The sequence below is a fragment of the Myotis nattereri genome, assembly GCF_964212035.1.
Source record: "Myotis nattereri genome assembly, chromosome: 1".
Classification (NCBI taxonomy): domain Eukaryota; kingdom Metazoa; phylum Chordata; class Mammalia; order Chiroptera; family Vespertilionidae; genus Myotis; species Myotis nattereri.
Genome location: NC_138075.1, coordinates 66,020,326 through 66,035,404, shown reverse-complemented (window position 1 = coordinate 66,035,404; position 15,079 = coordinate 66,020,326). Strand labels below are relative to the sequence as shown.

At 42.7% G+C, this 15,079-nt stretch overlaps 1 protein-coding gene across 1 annotated transcript in view; it reads right to left on the bottom strand.

Moving 5' to 3' along the window:
* The window catches only part of ZNF106 (zinc finger protein 106), a 60,616-nt gene that overhangs the window by 41,889 nt on the left and 3,648 nt on the right, over nucleotides 1–15,079 (bottom strand). The window contains exon 2 of the mRNA XM_081095650.1: nucleotides 9,697–9,782. Coding sequence (XP_080951776.1) covers nucleotides 9,697–9,750 — 54 coding nt within the window. The 5' untranslated portion in view covers nucleotides 9,751–9,782. The remainder of the gene's footprint in view (nucleotides 1–9,696; nucleotides 9,783–15,079) is intronic.

Here is a 15,079-nt window from a genome sequence, read left to right as displayed (position 1 = left end):
TTTATTTTTTAAAAAACTCTGAAATCACATAACTTCTCAACTATATGACTACTTTTCTACATACTCTCTTTCCCCACCCAACTGAAAGTTTCTCAAAAGTAAGTTACAACTCATATTTATGTCTTAGCCTGGGCCTGGCATATAATTTTTAATATCTGTTAAATGAACAGATGGATATATCAATTCTAGACAGAACTTATGGATATAACAGAACTTCTCTATGATTGAGCATGAACTTTTTTATAAATACTTTTGAGCACAGCAGCTCAATCACATCTTCATCTTCACTGCCCACTGCCCCTATTTGATTTGTTTGGTTCTAAAGAAAAGTTTCAACATTTACTAGGTTCTCCCCTTTCTGTATCCATCCTTTATGGGAAGAAAATTACATCTGTGGGAAGGGTTTCCACTTTAAAACATGCACATGTATATGCACATACCTCAAAAAACACAAAAAGCTGTAAATATCTATCCCTTTGCCATGCCAAAGTATATACAGCCAGCATGCCATAATAAGAGAATGACTTTTAGCCCTAGCCGGTTTGCCATATAAATTTTGGAGAGTTTGTTTTAGGTCTGTGAAATATGCCATTAGTATTTTAATGGGGATTGCATTAAATCTATAGATTCCTTGGGTAAGCCCTAGCTGGTTTGACTTAGTGGATAGAGCGTCAGCCTGCGGACTGAAGGGTCCCAGGTTCGATTCCACTCAAGGGTACATGCCTGGGTTGCGGTCTTGATCCCCAGTGTGGGGCATGCAGGAAGCAGCCAATTGATGATTCTCTCTCATCACTGATGTTTCTATCTCTCTCTCCCTCTCTCTTCCTCTCTGAAAGAAGAATGGCTTTTACATATACTATTAGCTGTTTTGAGTATTGCTATTAGCTGTGCCCTGTGTTTAGGTGCCTCAAACATTTTCTCACTTGAACTGCAAAACACTGCTGAGGGAGTATTATCCTATCTAATAATAGACAAAGATTGAAGTTAATCGTACCTCCGCTACGCTTCCCATTTGCTAATAAGCAAGATATGCAAATTAACCGCCAACAAAGATGGCGCTGGCAGCCACACAGCTGAAGCGAGCAGGAGGCTTGCTTGCTCCAGTGATGGAGGAAGCCAAGCTTCCTCCCTGCGTGGCCCGGCTCTGAGCTCCACTCTAAGCAACAAAGTTGCAATTATAAAAGCTAAACAAATCCCAGATATTTGCTTTCAGCAGGCCGTGGCCTCAGAGCTGAAGTGGCAACAAAGTTTCAATTGTGGAAGGTAAATAAATCCCAGAATAAAAAAAAAAAAAAAAAGAAAAAAACGAGAGGCTGGGAGCTTCAGTCGCCGGCCAGCCTGAAAGCCCTCAGCCCCTCATCCAGACTGGCCAGGCACCCCAGTGGGGACCCCCACACTAAAGGGGGTGTGGCCAGCCTGAAAACAGCCATCAGCCCCTCAACCAGGCTGGCCAGGAACCCCAGTGGGAACCCCCAACCTGAAGGGGGTGTGGGAAGCCTGAAAACAGCCATCAGCCCCTCATCCAGGCTGGCCAGGCACCCCAGTGGGGACCCCCACACTCAAGGGGGTGTGACCAGCTGCAAACAGCCATCAGCCCCTCACCCAGGCTGGCCAGGCACCCAAACGGGACACCCTTCAGGGCAAACCAGCTGGCCCCCACCCTATATAGTAAAAGGGTAATATGCAAACTGACCCTAACAGCAGAAAGACTGGGAATGACTGGTCACTATGACACACACTGACCACCAGGGGGCAGACGCTCAATGCAGGAGCTGCCCTCTGGTGGTCAGTGAGCTCCCACATGGGGGAGCTCTGCTCAGCCACAAGCCAGGCTGATGACTGCCAGTACAGCGGTGGTGGTGGGAGCCTCTCCTGCCTCCTCAGCAGCACTAAGGATGTCTGACTGCAGCTTAGGTCTGCTCCCCGCTGGCAAGTGGACATCCCCCGAGGGTTGCCGGGCTGCCAGAGGGATGTCTGATTGTCAGCTTAGGCCCAAACCCCCCTGGGGAGCAGGCCTAAGCCAGCAGGTGGTCATCCCCCGAGGGGTCCCAGACTGCGAGAGGGCACAGGCCGGGCTAAGGGATCTCCCCCATCCCCCGAGTGCACAAATTTTGTGCACCAGGCCTCTAGTCCTATATAATAAAAGCCTAACATGCAAATCGACCAAACAGCAGAATGACCTATGGAATGACCGGTCACCGTGACACGCACTGACCACCAGGGGGCAGACACTCAACGCAGGAGCTGCCCCGAGCCCGCAGGCACCAGGCCAGCCAAGTCAGGTGCCAGCGGGAGCCCCCCAATCACTCCACCAGTCGCCCCACAGATCGGCCCTGATCACCGGCCAGGCCTAGGGATCCTACCCATGCATGAATTTCGTGCTTTGGGCCTCCAGTTCATTTCATAAAGACACAAACATGCAGAGAAGCTAATTCATTTATTCCACAAACATTTACCAAGTGCTTATTATCAAGGACAGGGCTAGGCATTAAAGGGGTAAATGTGAAAATGTTCCCATTCTTGTCTTCTCAGAGTCATAATCAAGTGGTCAAACTGAGACGCAAACCCTGACAGATCTGACACCAAAGCCAATATTTCAAATAGCATGCTACATTGTAAGTATCTAGTGCCTTGAGATTTTTCATTAGATACAGTTTATTTGTCAAAAAGTATACAACACCTAACATTCTAGTCTTAATACAAGTTATCTAACAGAGTGACAAAGAAGGCTGTGTTTCAAAACACTCCCTTAGCCCTAACCGGTTTGGCTCAGTGGATAGAGCATCGGCCTGCGGACTGAAGGGTTCCAGGTTTGATTCCAGTCAAGGGCATGCACCTGGGTTGTGGGCACATCCCCAGTAGGAGATGTGCAGGAGGCAGCTGATCGATGTTTCTCTCTCATCGATGTTTCTAACTCTCTATCCCTCTCCCTTCCTCTCTATAAAAAAAATCAATAGCCAAAACCGGTTTGGCTCAGTGGATGGAGCGTCAGCCTGCGGACTGAGGGGTCCCGGGTTCGATTCCGGTCAAGGGCATGTGCCTGGGTTGCGGGCACATCCCCAGTGGGAGATGTGCAGGAGGCAGCTGATCGATGTTTCTCTCTCATCGATGTTTCTGACTCTCTGTCTCTCTCCCTTCCTCTCTGTAAAAAATCAATAAAATATATTTAAAAAAAAAAAAAAATCAATAAAATATATTTTAAAAACAAACAAACAAACAAAAAAACACTCCCTTAATTAGCAATTTTACTAAAGATGACCATCATTTCCTCTTACCTCTACAAATGTTTCATTTGGAGGGGACAGCTTTACATGTGACCCCTTCTAACTACAACTGATTTGCCACTACCTAGAATGGTTAGAACTGAAAACTGAGCCAAGTTAGTGGCATAATAGAGAATGAAAAATATCCATGAGCAATACACAACTGCTCAAATCCCTGTTGATTGTTCAATTTTTTCCTTGGGTTATGTTACATATGCCAAGGCCCTGGTTAGGTAGATCAGTTGGTTAGAGCATTGTCCCTATGTGCCAAGGTTTTGGATTCAATCTCTGTCAGGGCACATATAAGAATAAACCAATGAATGCATAAATAAGTGAAACATAAAATTGATGTCTATGTCTCTCTCTCTCTCTCTCTCTCTCTCCTTCTCTCTCTCTCCCTTCCTCTTTTCCTCTTCACCCCCCCCCCCCCCCAAAGTCAATAAATAATTTTTTAAAGACTTACATATGCTAAATCCTCTTTTCTTGGGCTAAATTTAACTGGGTTCTGTTTCTTGCACTGAAACCATTCCTGACGAAAACTGTATTCACTGAAATAAGTTATTCTCTGATATAAAACCTAATTCTTTATTCTATTTCAATTATAAAAATGTTATCATTCAAAATTAACTTTAACGTGAGTTGATTGACTAAAACATTACCCAAATCTTTTCCTAAATTTACATATGAAATTTTCTCCCATCTTGCTTTGAGGAATGAATGCAAACACAAACCCAACTGAGTTCTCAAAATAACTGGTAAAGATTTCCAGGCACAGGATTAAAGTAACACATACCTGCTCAGTTACCAAGCTTCTATCTAGATCCTTTTGTATTAATCAGTATTATGTGTGTGTGTTTTAATCCTCACCCAAGAATATGTTTTGATTGATTTTTTTTTTTTGAAAGATAGGGAGAGGTTGCCTCTCGTACATGCCCTGACTGAAGGTCAAACCCACAACCTTTTGGTGCACGGGATAATACTACAACCAACTGAGCCACCAGGCCAGAGCAGTATCATGTTTTTGTTTGTTTTATTTTAAACTTTTTTATTGATTTTTTAGAGAGAGAGAGAGAAAGGGAGAGGGAGAGAGAAAGAGAAACACTGATGTGAGAAACATTGATCGGTTGCCTCCTGCACACACCCCAACAGGGGAAAGAGCTCATGACCTGAGCATGTGCCTTGGGCACATGCCCTGATTGGGAACTGAACCAGGGATCTTTTGGTGCATGGGAGGACACTCAACCAAACCACCCTGGCCAGAGCAGTATTATGTTTTTTTAAAGAAGGGGAGGAAGAAGGGGGAAATTGATGGGCACACAAATCTGGAAAACAGTATTTAATATTAAAGAACTTTTTTTTGCCTGGCCAGCGTGGCTCAGTGGTTGAGCATCAACCTATGAACCAGAAGGTCACAATTCGATTCCCAGTCAGGGCATATACCTGGGTTGCGGGCTTGATTCCCAGTGTGGGGTGTGCAGGAGGCAGCCAATCAATGATTCTCTCTTATCATTGATGTTTCTAGCTCTTTCTCCCTCTCCCTCTCCCTCCCTCTCTAAAATAAATAAAAATATTTTTTTAAAAAACAAAAGAACTTTTTAAATATATATTTTTTAACTGGAGAGCTTTTCAGTCTTTGATAAATAAATGAATATCAGAATAATCAGGGATGGAATAAACAGCTCATACTTAAAAGTCAACCTAAGGGGAAACCAAGATGGCGGCATAGGTAAACACCAGAGATTGCTGCCTTGCACAACCATTTCAAAAATACAACTAAAAGACAGAACGGACATCACCCAGAACCACAGGAAGGCTGGCTGAGTGGAAATTCCACAACTAGAAGGAAAGAGAAAAGCATACGGAGACTCAGAGGAGGCGCAGTGCGGAAAATACAAAGGTGCGGAGGTGCGCGGAGCGGGCTGGTAGCTGAGGGCGCGGTTGTCTGTTTCAACCAGAAGGGAGTCTCAGGCTCTGAGCTCCAGTTCTGGGTGAGTCTGTGGGGATCCAGACTCAAACGGGAGAAGTGGGACTGTCTGGCATCGGTCGGAACTCGAGGGCAGCTTTCTCTCCAAGGTTTGCAGCGGTTGCTGGGACACTGAGAGGCAGAGCCTCTGGGGACAGGACTGAGAGCAGCCATAACTGCTCACTCCGCCCGCCCTGTTGACCCCCTGCGACCCGACCTGCCCAAGCCCTGCACAAAGGCATTTGCCGGATACCCTCATACAAAGGCTAGATTAGCACCTCCCTAGAGGACAGAAGTTCTCCCACTGCAGACACAGCTGATTCTCACAGCCAGTTGGCCTGGAGGTCAAATCCCTCCCAGTGATACCTACAACAATCAAGGCTTAGCTACAACAAGACTGCGCACAAAGACCACAAGGGGGTGCACCAAGAGTGTCTACCTCAAGTAACTGGGACACTTAGCACAGAAAACCACTCTATCTACACAGTGAAGCATAAAAAATGCTGAGACAAAGAAACAGGACACAAATGACAGAACTGGAGGAAAGCAGGCTGCTGGATATAGAAATCAAAACCACACTTTTGAGGTCTTTCTAGAGACTTCCGATAAACTTAATGAGATGTACAAGAAATCTAATGAGACCCTCGATGTTGTGATAAAGGACCAACTAGAAATTAAGCATACACAGAATGAAATAACGAATATTATACAGACTCCCAACAGCAGATCAGAGGAGCGCAAGAATCAAGTCAAAGATTTGAAATGCAAAGAAGCAAAAAACACCCAACCAGAAAAGCAAAATGAAAAAAGAATCCGAAAATACGAAGATAGTGTAAGGAGCCTCTGGGACAGCTTCAAGCGTACCAACATCAGAATTATAGGGGTGCCAGAAGATGAGAGAGAGCAAGATACTGAAAACCTATTTGAAGAAATAATGACAGAAAACTTCCCCTACCTGGTGAAAGAAATAGACTTACAAGTCCAGGAAGCGAAGAGAACCCCAAGCCAAAAGAATCCAAAGAGGACCACACCAAGACACATCATAATTAATATGCCAAGAGCAAAAGACAAAGAGAGAATCTTAAAAGCAGCAAGAGAAAGAAACTCAGTTACCTACAAGGGAATACCCATACGACTGTCAGCTGATTTCTCAACAGAAACTTTGCAGGCCAGAAGGGAGTGGCAAGAAATATTCAAAGTGATGAATAGCAAGAACCTATAACCAAGATTACTTTATCCAGCAAAGCTATCATTCAGAATTGAAGGTCAGATAAAGAGCTTCACAGATAAGGAAAAGCTAAAGGAGTTCATCACCACCAAACCAGTATTATATGAAATGCTGAAAGGTATCCTTTAAGAAGAGGAAGAAGAAGAAAAAGGTAAAGATACAAATTATGAACAACAAATACGCATCTATCAACAAGTGAATCTAAGAATCAAGTGAATAAATAATCTAATGAACAGAATGAACTGGTGATTATAATAGAATCAGAGGCATAGAAAGGGAGTGGACTGACTATTCTTGGGGGGGAAAGGGGTGTGGAGGATGTGGGAATAGACTAGACAATAATCGTGCACCTATGGATGAGGACAGTGGGGCGGGAGTAAGGGTGGAGAATGGGGTGGGAACCGGGTGGAGGGGTGTTATGGGGGGAAAAAAGAGGACCAACTGTAATAATCTGAACAATAAAGATTTAATTTAAAAAAAAAAAAGTCAACCTAAGATTCCTTTTTCCTCCACAGTGTATTTGGAAAAAACCAGGGTTACACTACTTTGGGAAACTAGAGAGAGCACTGCTTCAACATAAGTTGTTCATGATCTATCTAAAAATAGTATCAGAGCTATTTCTTTCAATTACCTATAATGCTAATTTCTTAGACCACATTAATCTTAACACTTAAATCATGCCATTCCCTTGCTTAAAGGCCTGTAGTTGGCTTTGCCTAAGGATAATCCCAGTCCTTGATTTAACTTCATTATGATCCATATAAAAGTGTGAAGATACTAAAATATGTTTGAAACCAGAGTAGAAGACTTAAAATAGCAAAATTATGAAATATCACAAGATAGGGCTACTACTCCATCAAAGTCCGAGTTCACTCCTCTGAGTGTCTATCTATGTACCTCACGCTTTATCAATTTCCGATCTCTCCAATCTGAAAGTAGCCATAAGGGATTTCTGTTTATGGAAAATTTGTGTAAACCCTGATCTAAATTTTTTAAAACTAGAAAAGCAGTTTGTTTTGTTGTTTACTTTTGTAAAAGGCAGTAGGTATATTATTAAACACTAGAGGCCTGGTGCATGAAAATCCATGCCCTAGAGGGGGTGTCCCTCAGCCTGACCTCCCCCTCACAGTCCAGGAGCCCTCAGGGGCGGGAGGCGACCCAGCGATCAGGGGAAGGCGATGCCCCATCACACCTCTGCTGCTGCCACTGCCAGCAGCGCAAGCCTCGGGCGCCCTGGTTATCTGAGCCTCAGGCGGCCCTGGGCAGCTGGGGGGCTGAGGGGACTGGGGGACTCCAGAGGCAGGCACCGCAGCAGAGCTGAGGGGACTGGGCGCCGCCAGCTTTGAGGGCATGACAGTCAATTAGCATATCCCCTCCTCACTGGCTGTGGGCACCACCATCTTTGCGACAGCATGAGGGTCAATTAGCACATTCCCTCTTTATTAGGTAGAATGATTTTGAAATCTCAACTTACTTTTCCATCACTATCAGATATCCTGTAAGGAAAAAAAAATTCTTCATCCCAGCCTACTCGATGGACCATAGTCAAGCCCCTCAGTCTTGCATTCAACACCGTTTACTGTCTCCACTTAAATTACAAATTAAATTACAGTCCCACCATTCCCAAGATGAAACTGTTTTAATCAGATGAGCCTTCTTACCAACTCCTAGAACTGTTATATGCCATTATACTTCTGTATCTTTGTACACGTTCTCTCACCCAAAATATCTCTTCTCTATTTATTTCAAACCATCTTACTTCCAAATATCTTTCAGAGAGCTCACAATGATCTTCCCCGTTATCTGAATTCCCAATATTAAAGAACATCTTAAAAGAATAGAGAGTCAGTGGATAGAGCGTCAGCCTGCAGACTGAAGGGTCCCAGGTTCGATTCCAGCCAAGGGCACATGCCTGGGTTGCGGGCTCAATCCCCAGTAGGGGGTGTGCAGGATGCAGCCGATCAATGATTCTCTCTCATCATTGGTGTTTCTACCTCTCTCTCCCTCGCCCTTCCTCTCTGAAATCAATAAAGAAATATATTAAAAAAAAAAAGAATAGAAAAAAAAATCCTCAATATTTAAGCTAGCTGCACTACTTTGAAAGCAAAGGATAAAGGCAAGAAAAAGCAAAAAGTGAGACAACTTGCAGCCAACTTCCCTAGGCACAGGGAAATTCTTTTCGTTCTCAAAAATGTCTGTTTTTCTTGGAGCAATATCCCCACCCTGTGGACATCGAGGATATTAATACCATTTCTGCTGTCCTGCACTTTTCACAAGCATAGGCAGAAATGGAATGCAGACGAACATAATGCTGTATCCTTAGTTATTCTCAGCTAATCAGAAAGTAGTACAACCTCAAATAACTTAAATGTTAAGGTATTTTCTCCATAACTATTAACTAAATTTCTCTTTATTATCTACTTTTGAGTATCCTCAGATTCTGGGTAGAGGTTTAATAAGAGTTACTGGCTTTATGAGTCAGTAATGAGAAAGAAACCAGTGGAATGAGACTATGGTTTAAGAAAGAAGTATAAATAAGACAGCATTAGCCAAACCGGTTTGGCTCAGTGGATGGAGCGTCGGCCTGCAGACTGAAAGGTCCCAGGTTCGATTCCGGTCAAGGGCATGTACCTTGGTTGCGGGCACATCCCCGGTGGGGAGTGTGCAGGAGGCAGCTGGTCAATGTTTCGCTCTCATCGATGTTTCTAACTCTCTATCCCTCTCCCTTCCTCTCTGTAAAAATCAATAAAATATATTTTAAAAAAATAAATAAATAAATAAATAAATAAATAAAAAAAAGACAGCATTAAAAGCTTTTACCCATTGGGCATTCTAGAAGGGGTCAAAGGGGGAGGGGAAAAAGAGACATATGTAATACTTTCAACAATAAAGATTTTTTTTAAATAAAAGCTTTTACCCATCTATAAATTTCATATGATGTCTCTGAAAAAAATGACCAGTCATGCCCTGGCCATGTGGTTCAGTGGTAATGCATCGGCCCGTGCGCCAAAGGGTCTTGGGTTCGATTCCTGGCCAGGGGCTCATACCTGGGTTGCAGGTTAATTCCCCACCCTGGTGGGGGTATGTGCATGAGGCATCCAGTCGATGTTTCTCTCTCACATTGATGCTTCTCTCTCTCTCTCCCCCCCACTTCCCTCCCTTCTACTCTCTAAAAATCAATGAGGATTAACAACAAAAAAGACCAGTCACAAAGCCTCAGATTCTCCCTCTTCTATTATTACCTTTTTTGAGCTGTACACAATGTTGCACAATATGCATTTTCGTTCTCGTACCATAGTGACCAGATCTGAAGCACTCAACGTCACACCTGCAATGAGGAAGTAACATTTAGTAACCTTTTTCCCCCCTCAGATGTCTTCTTAGATTCTTCTTAGCTTGGCCCAAAATACAAGTTTTACATCTCCCTCACCTCCACCCTGTTCCTCCCCCAGTCTTCTCATCTTGGTAAATGAAAATTCCAATTTTCCAGGTACCTAGAGCAAAAACTTTGAGAATCATCCTTGGTCCCGCTTTCTCACCCCATATCCACCCTCACCAGCAAATCCTGTCAGTCCCACCTTGAAATATATCCAAAACCCAACTATTCATCACTACTTAGCATATCATCACAAGGAACTAGCCTACTGATTTGACTTCCTATTTCTACTCTTATCCTCTTACAGTCTATTCTCAAAACAGTAGCCAGAGATTCTCAGAATGAGATTCTTTTAAAATTTAAATCAGAATTTAAATCAGATCACAATTCCTCTGCTCAGAATCTTTCAATAGATTCCCACCTCATTCAGACAAGATCCAAAGTCCTTTGTCACGAGCTACAAAGTCTGTTTCTCACTTTCTCTCTGACTCCATGCCCTACCACTCTCCCTCTATCCCTCCACGCTATTCCTTGCTCACACCAGGGATTCTCCTACCCTAAGGCTTCTTCTGTATCTCCTGTTCTCTCTGCATGAAACATTCTTCCCCAAGATGTCGTTATGGTCCTCATGGCTCACTCTCTCATGCAGCCTCATCAAGGAGGCCTTCCCTGCCCTCCGACAGAATACTTTCTAACCCTCATTTGCACTGTTCCCCTATTAACCGGCTTAATTCTTTAACAGCACTGTGGTAGACTGTTTCCATAGATGGCCACAGCCATGTCTTCCACCCCATGTACTCTTTTGCAATGTGATCTTGTTATCCCCACCTATCAAAAGGCGAGTCCAGCCCTAGCCAATCTGGCTCAGTAGACAGAGCATCGGCCTGTGGACTGAAGGGTCCCAGGTTCGATTTCGGTCAAGGGCATGTACCTTGCTTGCGGGCTCAATCCCCAGTTGGGGGCATGTAGGAGGCAGCTGGTCAATGTTTCTCTCTCATTGATGTTTCTAACTCTCTCTCTCCCTTCCTGTATGTAAAAATCAATTAAAAAAAAATATATATATATATATATATTTCAATCCTGGGCAAGGATTAACAATAATAAAAATGGGACTGTCTGGCACAAACAATAGCAGTCCTTGTGGAGCTTTTACATATTTACCCAACTGAAAACTAAGCACAGTGGAAAGCCCGCAGGTGCCTAGCAACCTGGATAAACAACGGTAGGTGGGACCTCACCCCCAGGGTGACTTCCTCCCCGAACATACAGCTAGTGGTGAGGTTTGACCTCCAGACCTTTCCTCCCTAGAGATCAGTGGTTCTCAACCTTCCCAATGCTGCGACCCTTTAATACAGTTCTGCATGTTGTGGTGACCCCCAATTTCATTGTTACAAACTGAACATAATTAAAGCATAGTGATTAATCACAAAAACAATATGTAATTATATATGTGTTTTCCGATGGTCTTAGGTGACCCCTGTGAAAGGGTTGTTCGACCCCCAGGTTGAGAACCGCTGCTAGAGATAACATCTATGCCTCAGTTGTATTTCAGCTCCAGGCCCAGAAAAGCAAAAAAAAAAAAAAACCAGCCTCAGGAGGACCAGCTGCATGGAATAATGACCTGGTGCTGGCCAATCAGCGGAGACCACAACTCAGAAAGGACACATCTAGAAAGCTCCTGAATATTCTATTGAGAGTTTCCCCTGGGATCCCTACCACACAACTCAGATCTCCAAGTGCTTGAGGTTGCATCATACAAGTCAAGTAACTGTATAAAATTCAACTGCTGTCCTCACTTTAACCACCTTACCTTTTACATATACCCACTCTAAAATCTTTCAAATTTTCTCCAAGTAATTATGAGAAATATCTATAATATTCCTGTCATAATAGCCTAAAAATCCTGTAATTAAGTGCCTTTTCTTAACATCCTAATTACTATTCTGTCAATACAAGTACCATTCCAATAGTAAAAACCATATTATTGATTTTTCCCCTTCAGAATCCCATACTTAGATGCTAAGTACTGACAGATTTCTGTTTTTCATTTTTGTTACCTATTCTTCAGTGTGATAAACCTGCATGACCTTACATCTGTTCTTCTCCCTTCAGCCACTGCTCTACTCACTGCCCTGACTCTTGCTGCTAATATATAAATAAGTTCTAAAACTTATATCAGTATATCAGAATCGCCCACATAATTTATTAATAAAAAGAAATAAATACAGTTGTGCAAACAGAGTAGAGCTATTGCATTAGAATCTCCAGAGACTCCATTTTGTACTTTGTTATGCTCTGCCCATCCTTAACAGGAGGAGTTCCTCAAAAGTGACTTAAATTGGTCAGCAAGACAGCCTTCCAAATAACCACTATCTCGTAACACTGTAATCCATCTCAAACATCAATATCAGGATATTTCTCGGCTGAGTGGCTCAGTTGGTTGGAGCATCGTCCTGTATACCAAAAGGTTGTGGGTTCGATTCCCAACTAGGATGCTTACAGGAGGCAATCAATCAATGTTTCTCACAAGGATGTCTTTCTCCTTCCCTCCCTCAAATCAATACATATCCTCAGGTGAGGATTTTAAAAAAGGAGAATATTTCTCCAACTATTTATTATGTAACTCAAGGCTGGAAAACACTGTTTAGTGTCAAAGAACTTTATTTGCAACATTGTTACATTATCCAATTTTACTGTTTAAACAACTTGTGAAATAAGCAAGAACAGGCTGTTTGATAGTAGGTATGTCTAATCTCCTTGGCCTTACTATGAGAAAGGAATCTGTCTTTTCATATACCTCTAGCATTCAATACAACAAACCCAGTAGTACTTAAGATATTTGAACTTTGACATAAAGCTAACTCAGATTTCATATGACAATAATCCTATATAATAAAAGCCTAATATGCTAAGTGTCCAACCATTCAACCAGTCTCTATGACGTGCACTGACCACCAGAGGGCAGACGCTCTGACTGGTAGGTTAGCTTGCTGCTGGGATCAGGCTTCAGACTATGCAAGACGGGCCAGACACATCCTGGAGCCCTCCCACGGTCCCTCCCCGGCCCCAATCGTGCACGGTGGGGTCCCTCGGCCTGGCCTGTGCCCTCTCGCAATTCAGGACCCCTTGGAGGATGTCGGAGAGCCGGTTTCACCCCGACCCCTGCAGCCCAGGCCAAGGGACCCCACCAGTGCATGAATCTGTGCACCAGGTCTCAAGTATACTATAAAACAATGAAGGAAAACGTAAAAATTGATTTCTTAAGGGGGGGAGGGGGAACTCAGATTAGATGCCGTTTTTTGAATTCCACAGATAACTCTCTATGCCTCCACCTTAACCCTGACAGAACACTAATGGATTTCTCGTAAGCAAGACAGGTCAACAGAGACAGTGTTCAGTGACAGAACAAGTTTTGCCATTACCCATAGGTTGCCCAAAAGGTTATAAAACAAAAATCTGACTGGCATTTCTGAGTAGTCCTCAATTTGCTGAACGGGCCTCCAAGAAAGTTTCAAAGCTCCTAGCTAAGTTGACAAAGAGGTCAGGAAGTATTTCAGGGCACATCAACATATAACTGCAACTTTCAAAGGCTTATTCTGGATAAGAGTCCTAGTGCTAAGTCTAAATTCTGGCTGGCTCCTGTTTCCCAAAGCAAGTGATTGGTGGTTTCCTGCATTCATAAGCATTTTACTCACTAGCCTTACTTTTTATATTATCTGCCCTAAACCACATTTAGCAGGAGTATATGCAGCAACCACTCTTTATTAGTAAGCATAGGGCTAAAACAAAGATAGGAAGTTAAAGCTGTGACTCGGGAAAAGACATTAGAAGTTGAGCCCCAAGTTGAAGCTGTTCGTATTGCCCATCACCAGGCAAGGAAATGGACAGGGCAGACCATAATTCAGAATTAGAACTACTAAGGTTCCAATTCCTTACTTAATTCTGAAACTTGGAAAGTATTATATCCCAAAGGGAAAAATAACAACAACAAAAACTGGGATAACACCAATCAAAACAAAATAATTAAAATTGCCCTAACTGGTTTGGCTCTGTGGATAGAGCATCCGGCTGCAGAATGAAGGGTGCCAGGTTCAATTCCGGTCAAGGGCATGTGCCTTGGTTGCGGGCACATTCCCAGTAGTGGGTGTGCAGGAGACAGCTGATCGATGTTTCTCTCTCATCGATGTTTCTAACGCTCTATCCCTCTCCCTTCCTGTGAAAATCAATAAAATATATTTAAAAATATATATATTAGCAAAAGTTATCATTATAGCCCTAGCTGGTTTGGCTCAATGAATAGAGTGTCAGCCTGAAGGGTCCCAGGTTCGATTCTGGTCAAGGGCACATGCCCGGGTCGCGGCTTGATCCCATAAGGGGTGCGCAGGAGGCAGCCAATCAATGATTCTCTCTCATCACTGATGTTTCTATCTCTCTCTCCCCCTCCCTCCCTCTCTAAAATCAATAAAATATATATTTTTTTAAAAAGTTATAATCATGTAACAAAGTCCTAAGCCCAATAGTCCTCAATAGTTCGTTTTTGACACTATTGAAATTGCTCTTCCCCTCTCTCATTAATCCATGTCGATGGTCTTTAAGATAACTTGTTATGTAAAATTATTTATCTAAGATGCACCTACACTGAATTTATCTAAAAAATAAAAAAGTCGATATTACGAAAAAAATTTTAAATGGAAGATTATAAGAGAGGGTTTCGCGTGCCAGCAAAAGTTACTGGCGTGCCATGTTTGGCACACGTGCCAGGGCTTGCCCACCCTTGTCCTATAGAATCTGTAGTGATAAATCCCTTTCATTCCTGATACCAGCAAGTTGTGTTCTCTGTTTTTCACTATCAGTCTATCTACAGGTGTATCAATATTGTTGATCTTTTCAAAGAACCAACTTCTGGCATTGTTATTTTATTTTATTTTTGTATTTTTCTATTTCATTAATTTCTTCTGTCATCTTTATTATATCTTCCCTTCCATCTACTTTGGGTTTATTTTGTTTTTCATTTACTAGCTTCTTAAGATAAAACTTTAGGTCACTGTCTTTAGACTTTTCTAAAATAGGTATTTAGGCTACAAACTTCTCTTTAAACACTGTAACAGCTGTATTGCACAAAATTTTTTTAGCACTTTTAAAGAAACTATTTATTTTAGAATAATTTTAGATTTACAGAAAAGTTGAAAAAGTAACAGAGTACCCATATACCCATTAATATTTTGGGTATTCAGTCTCTGAAAGTTACT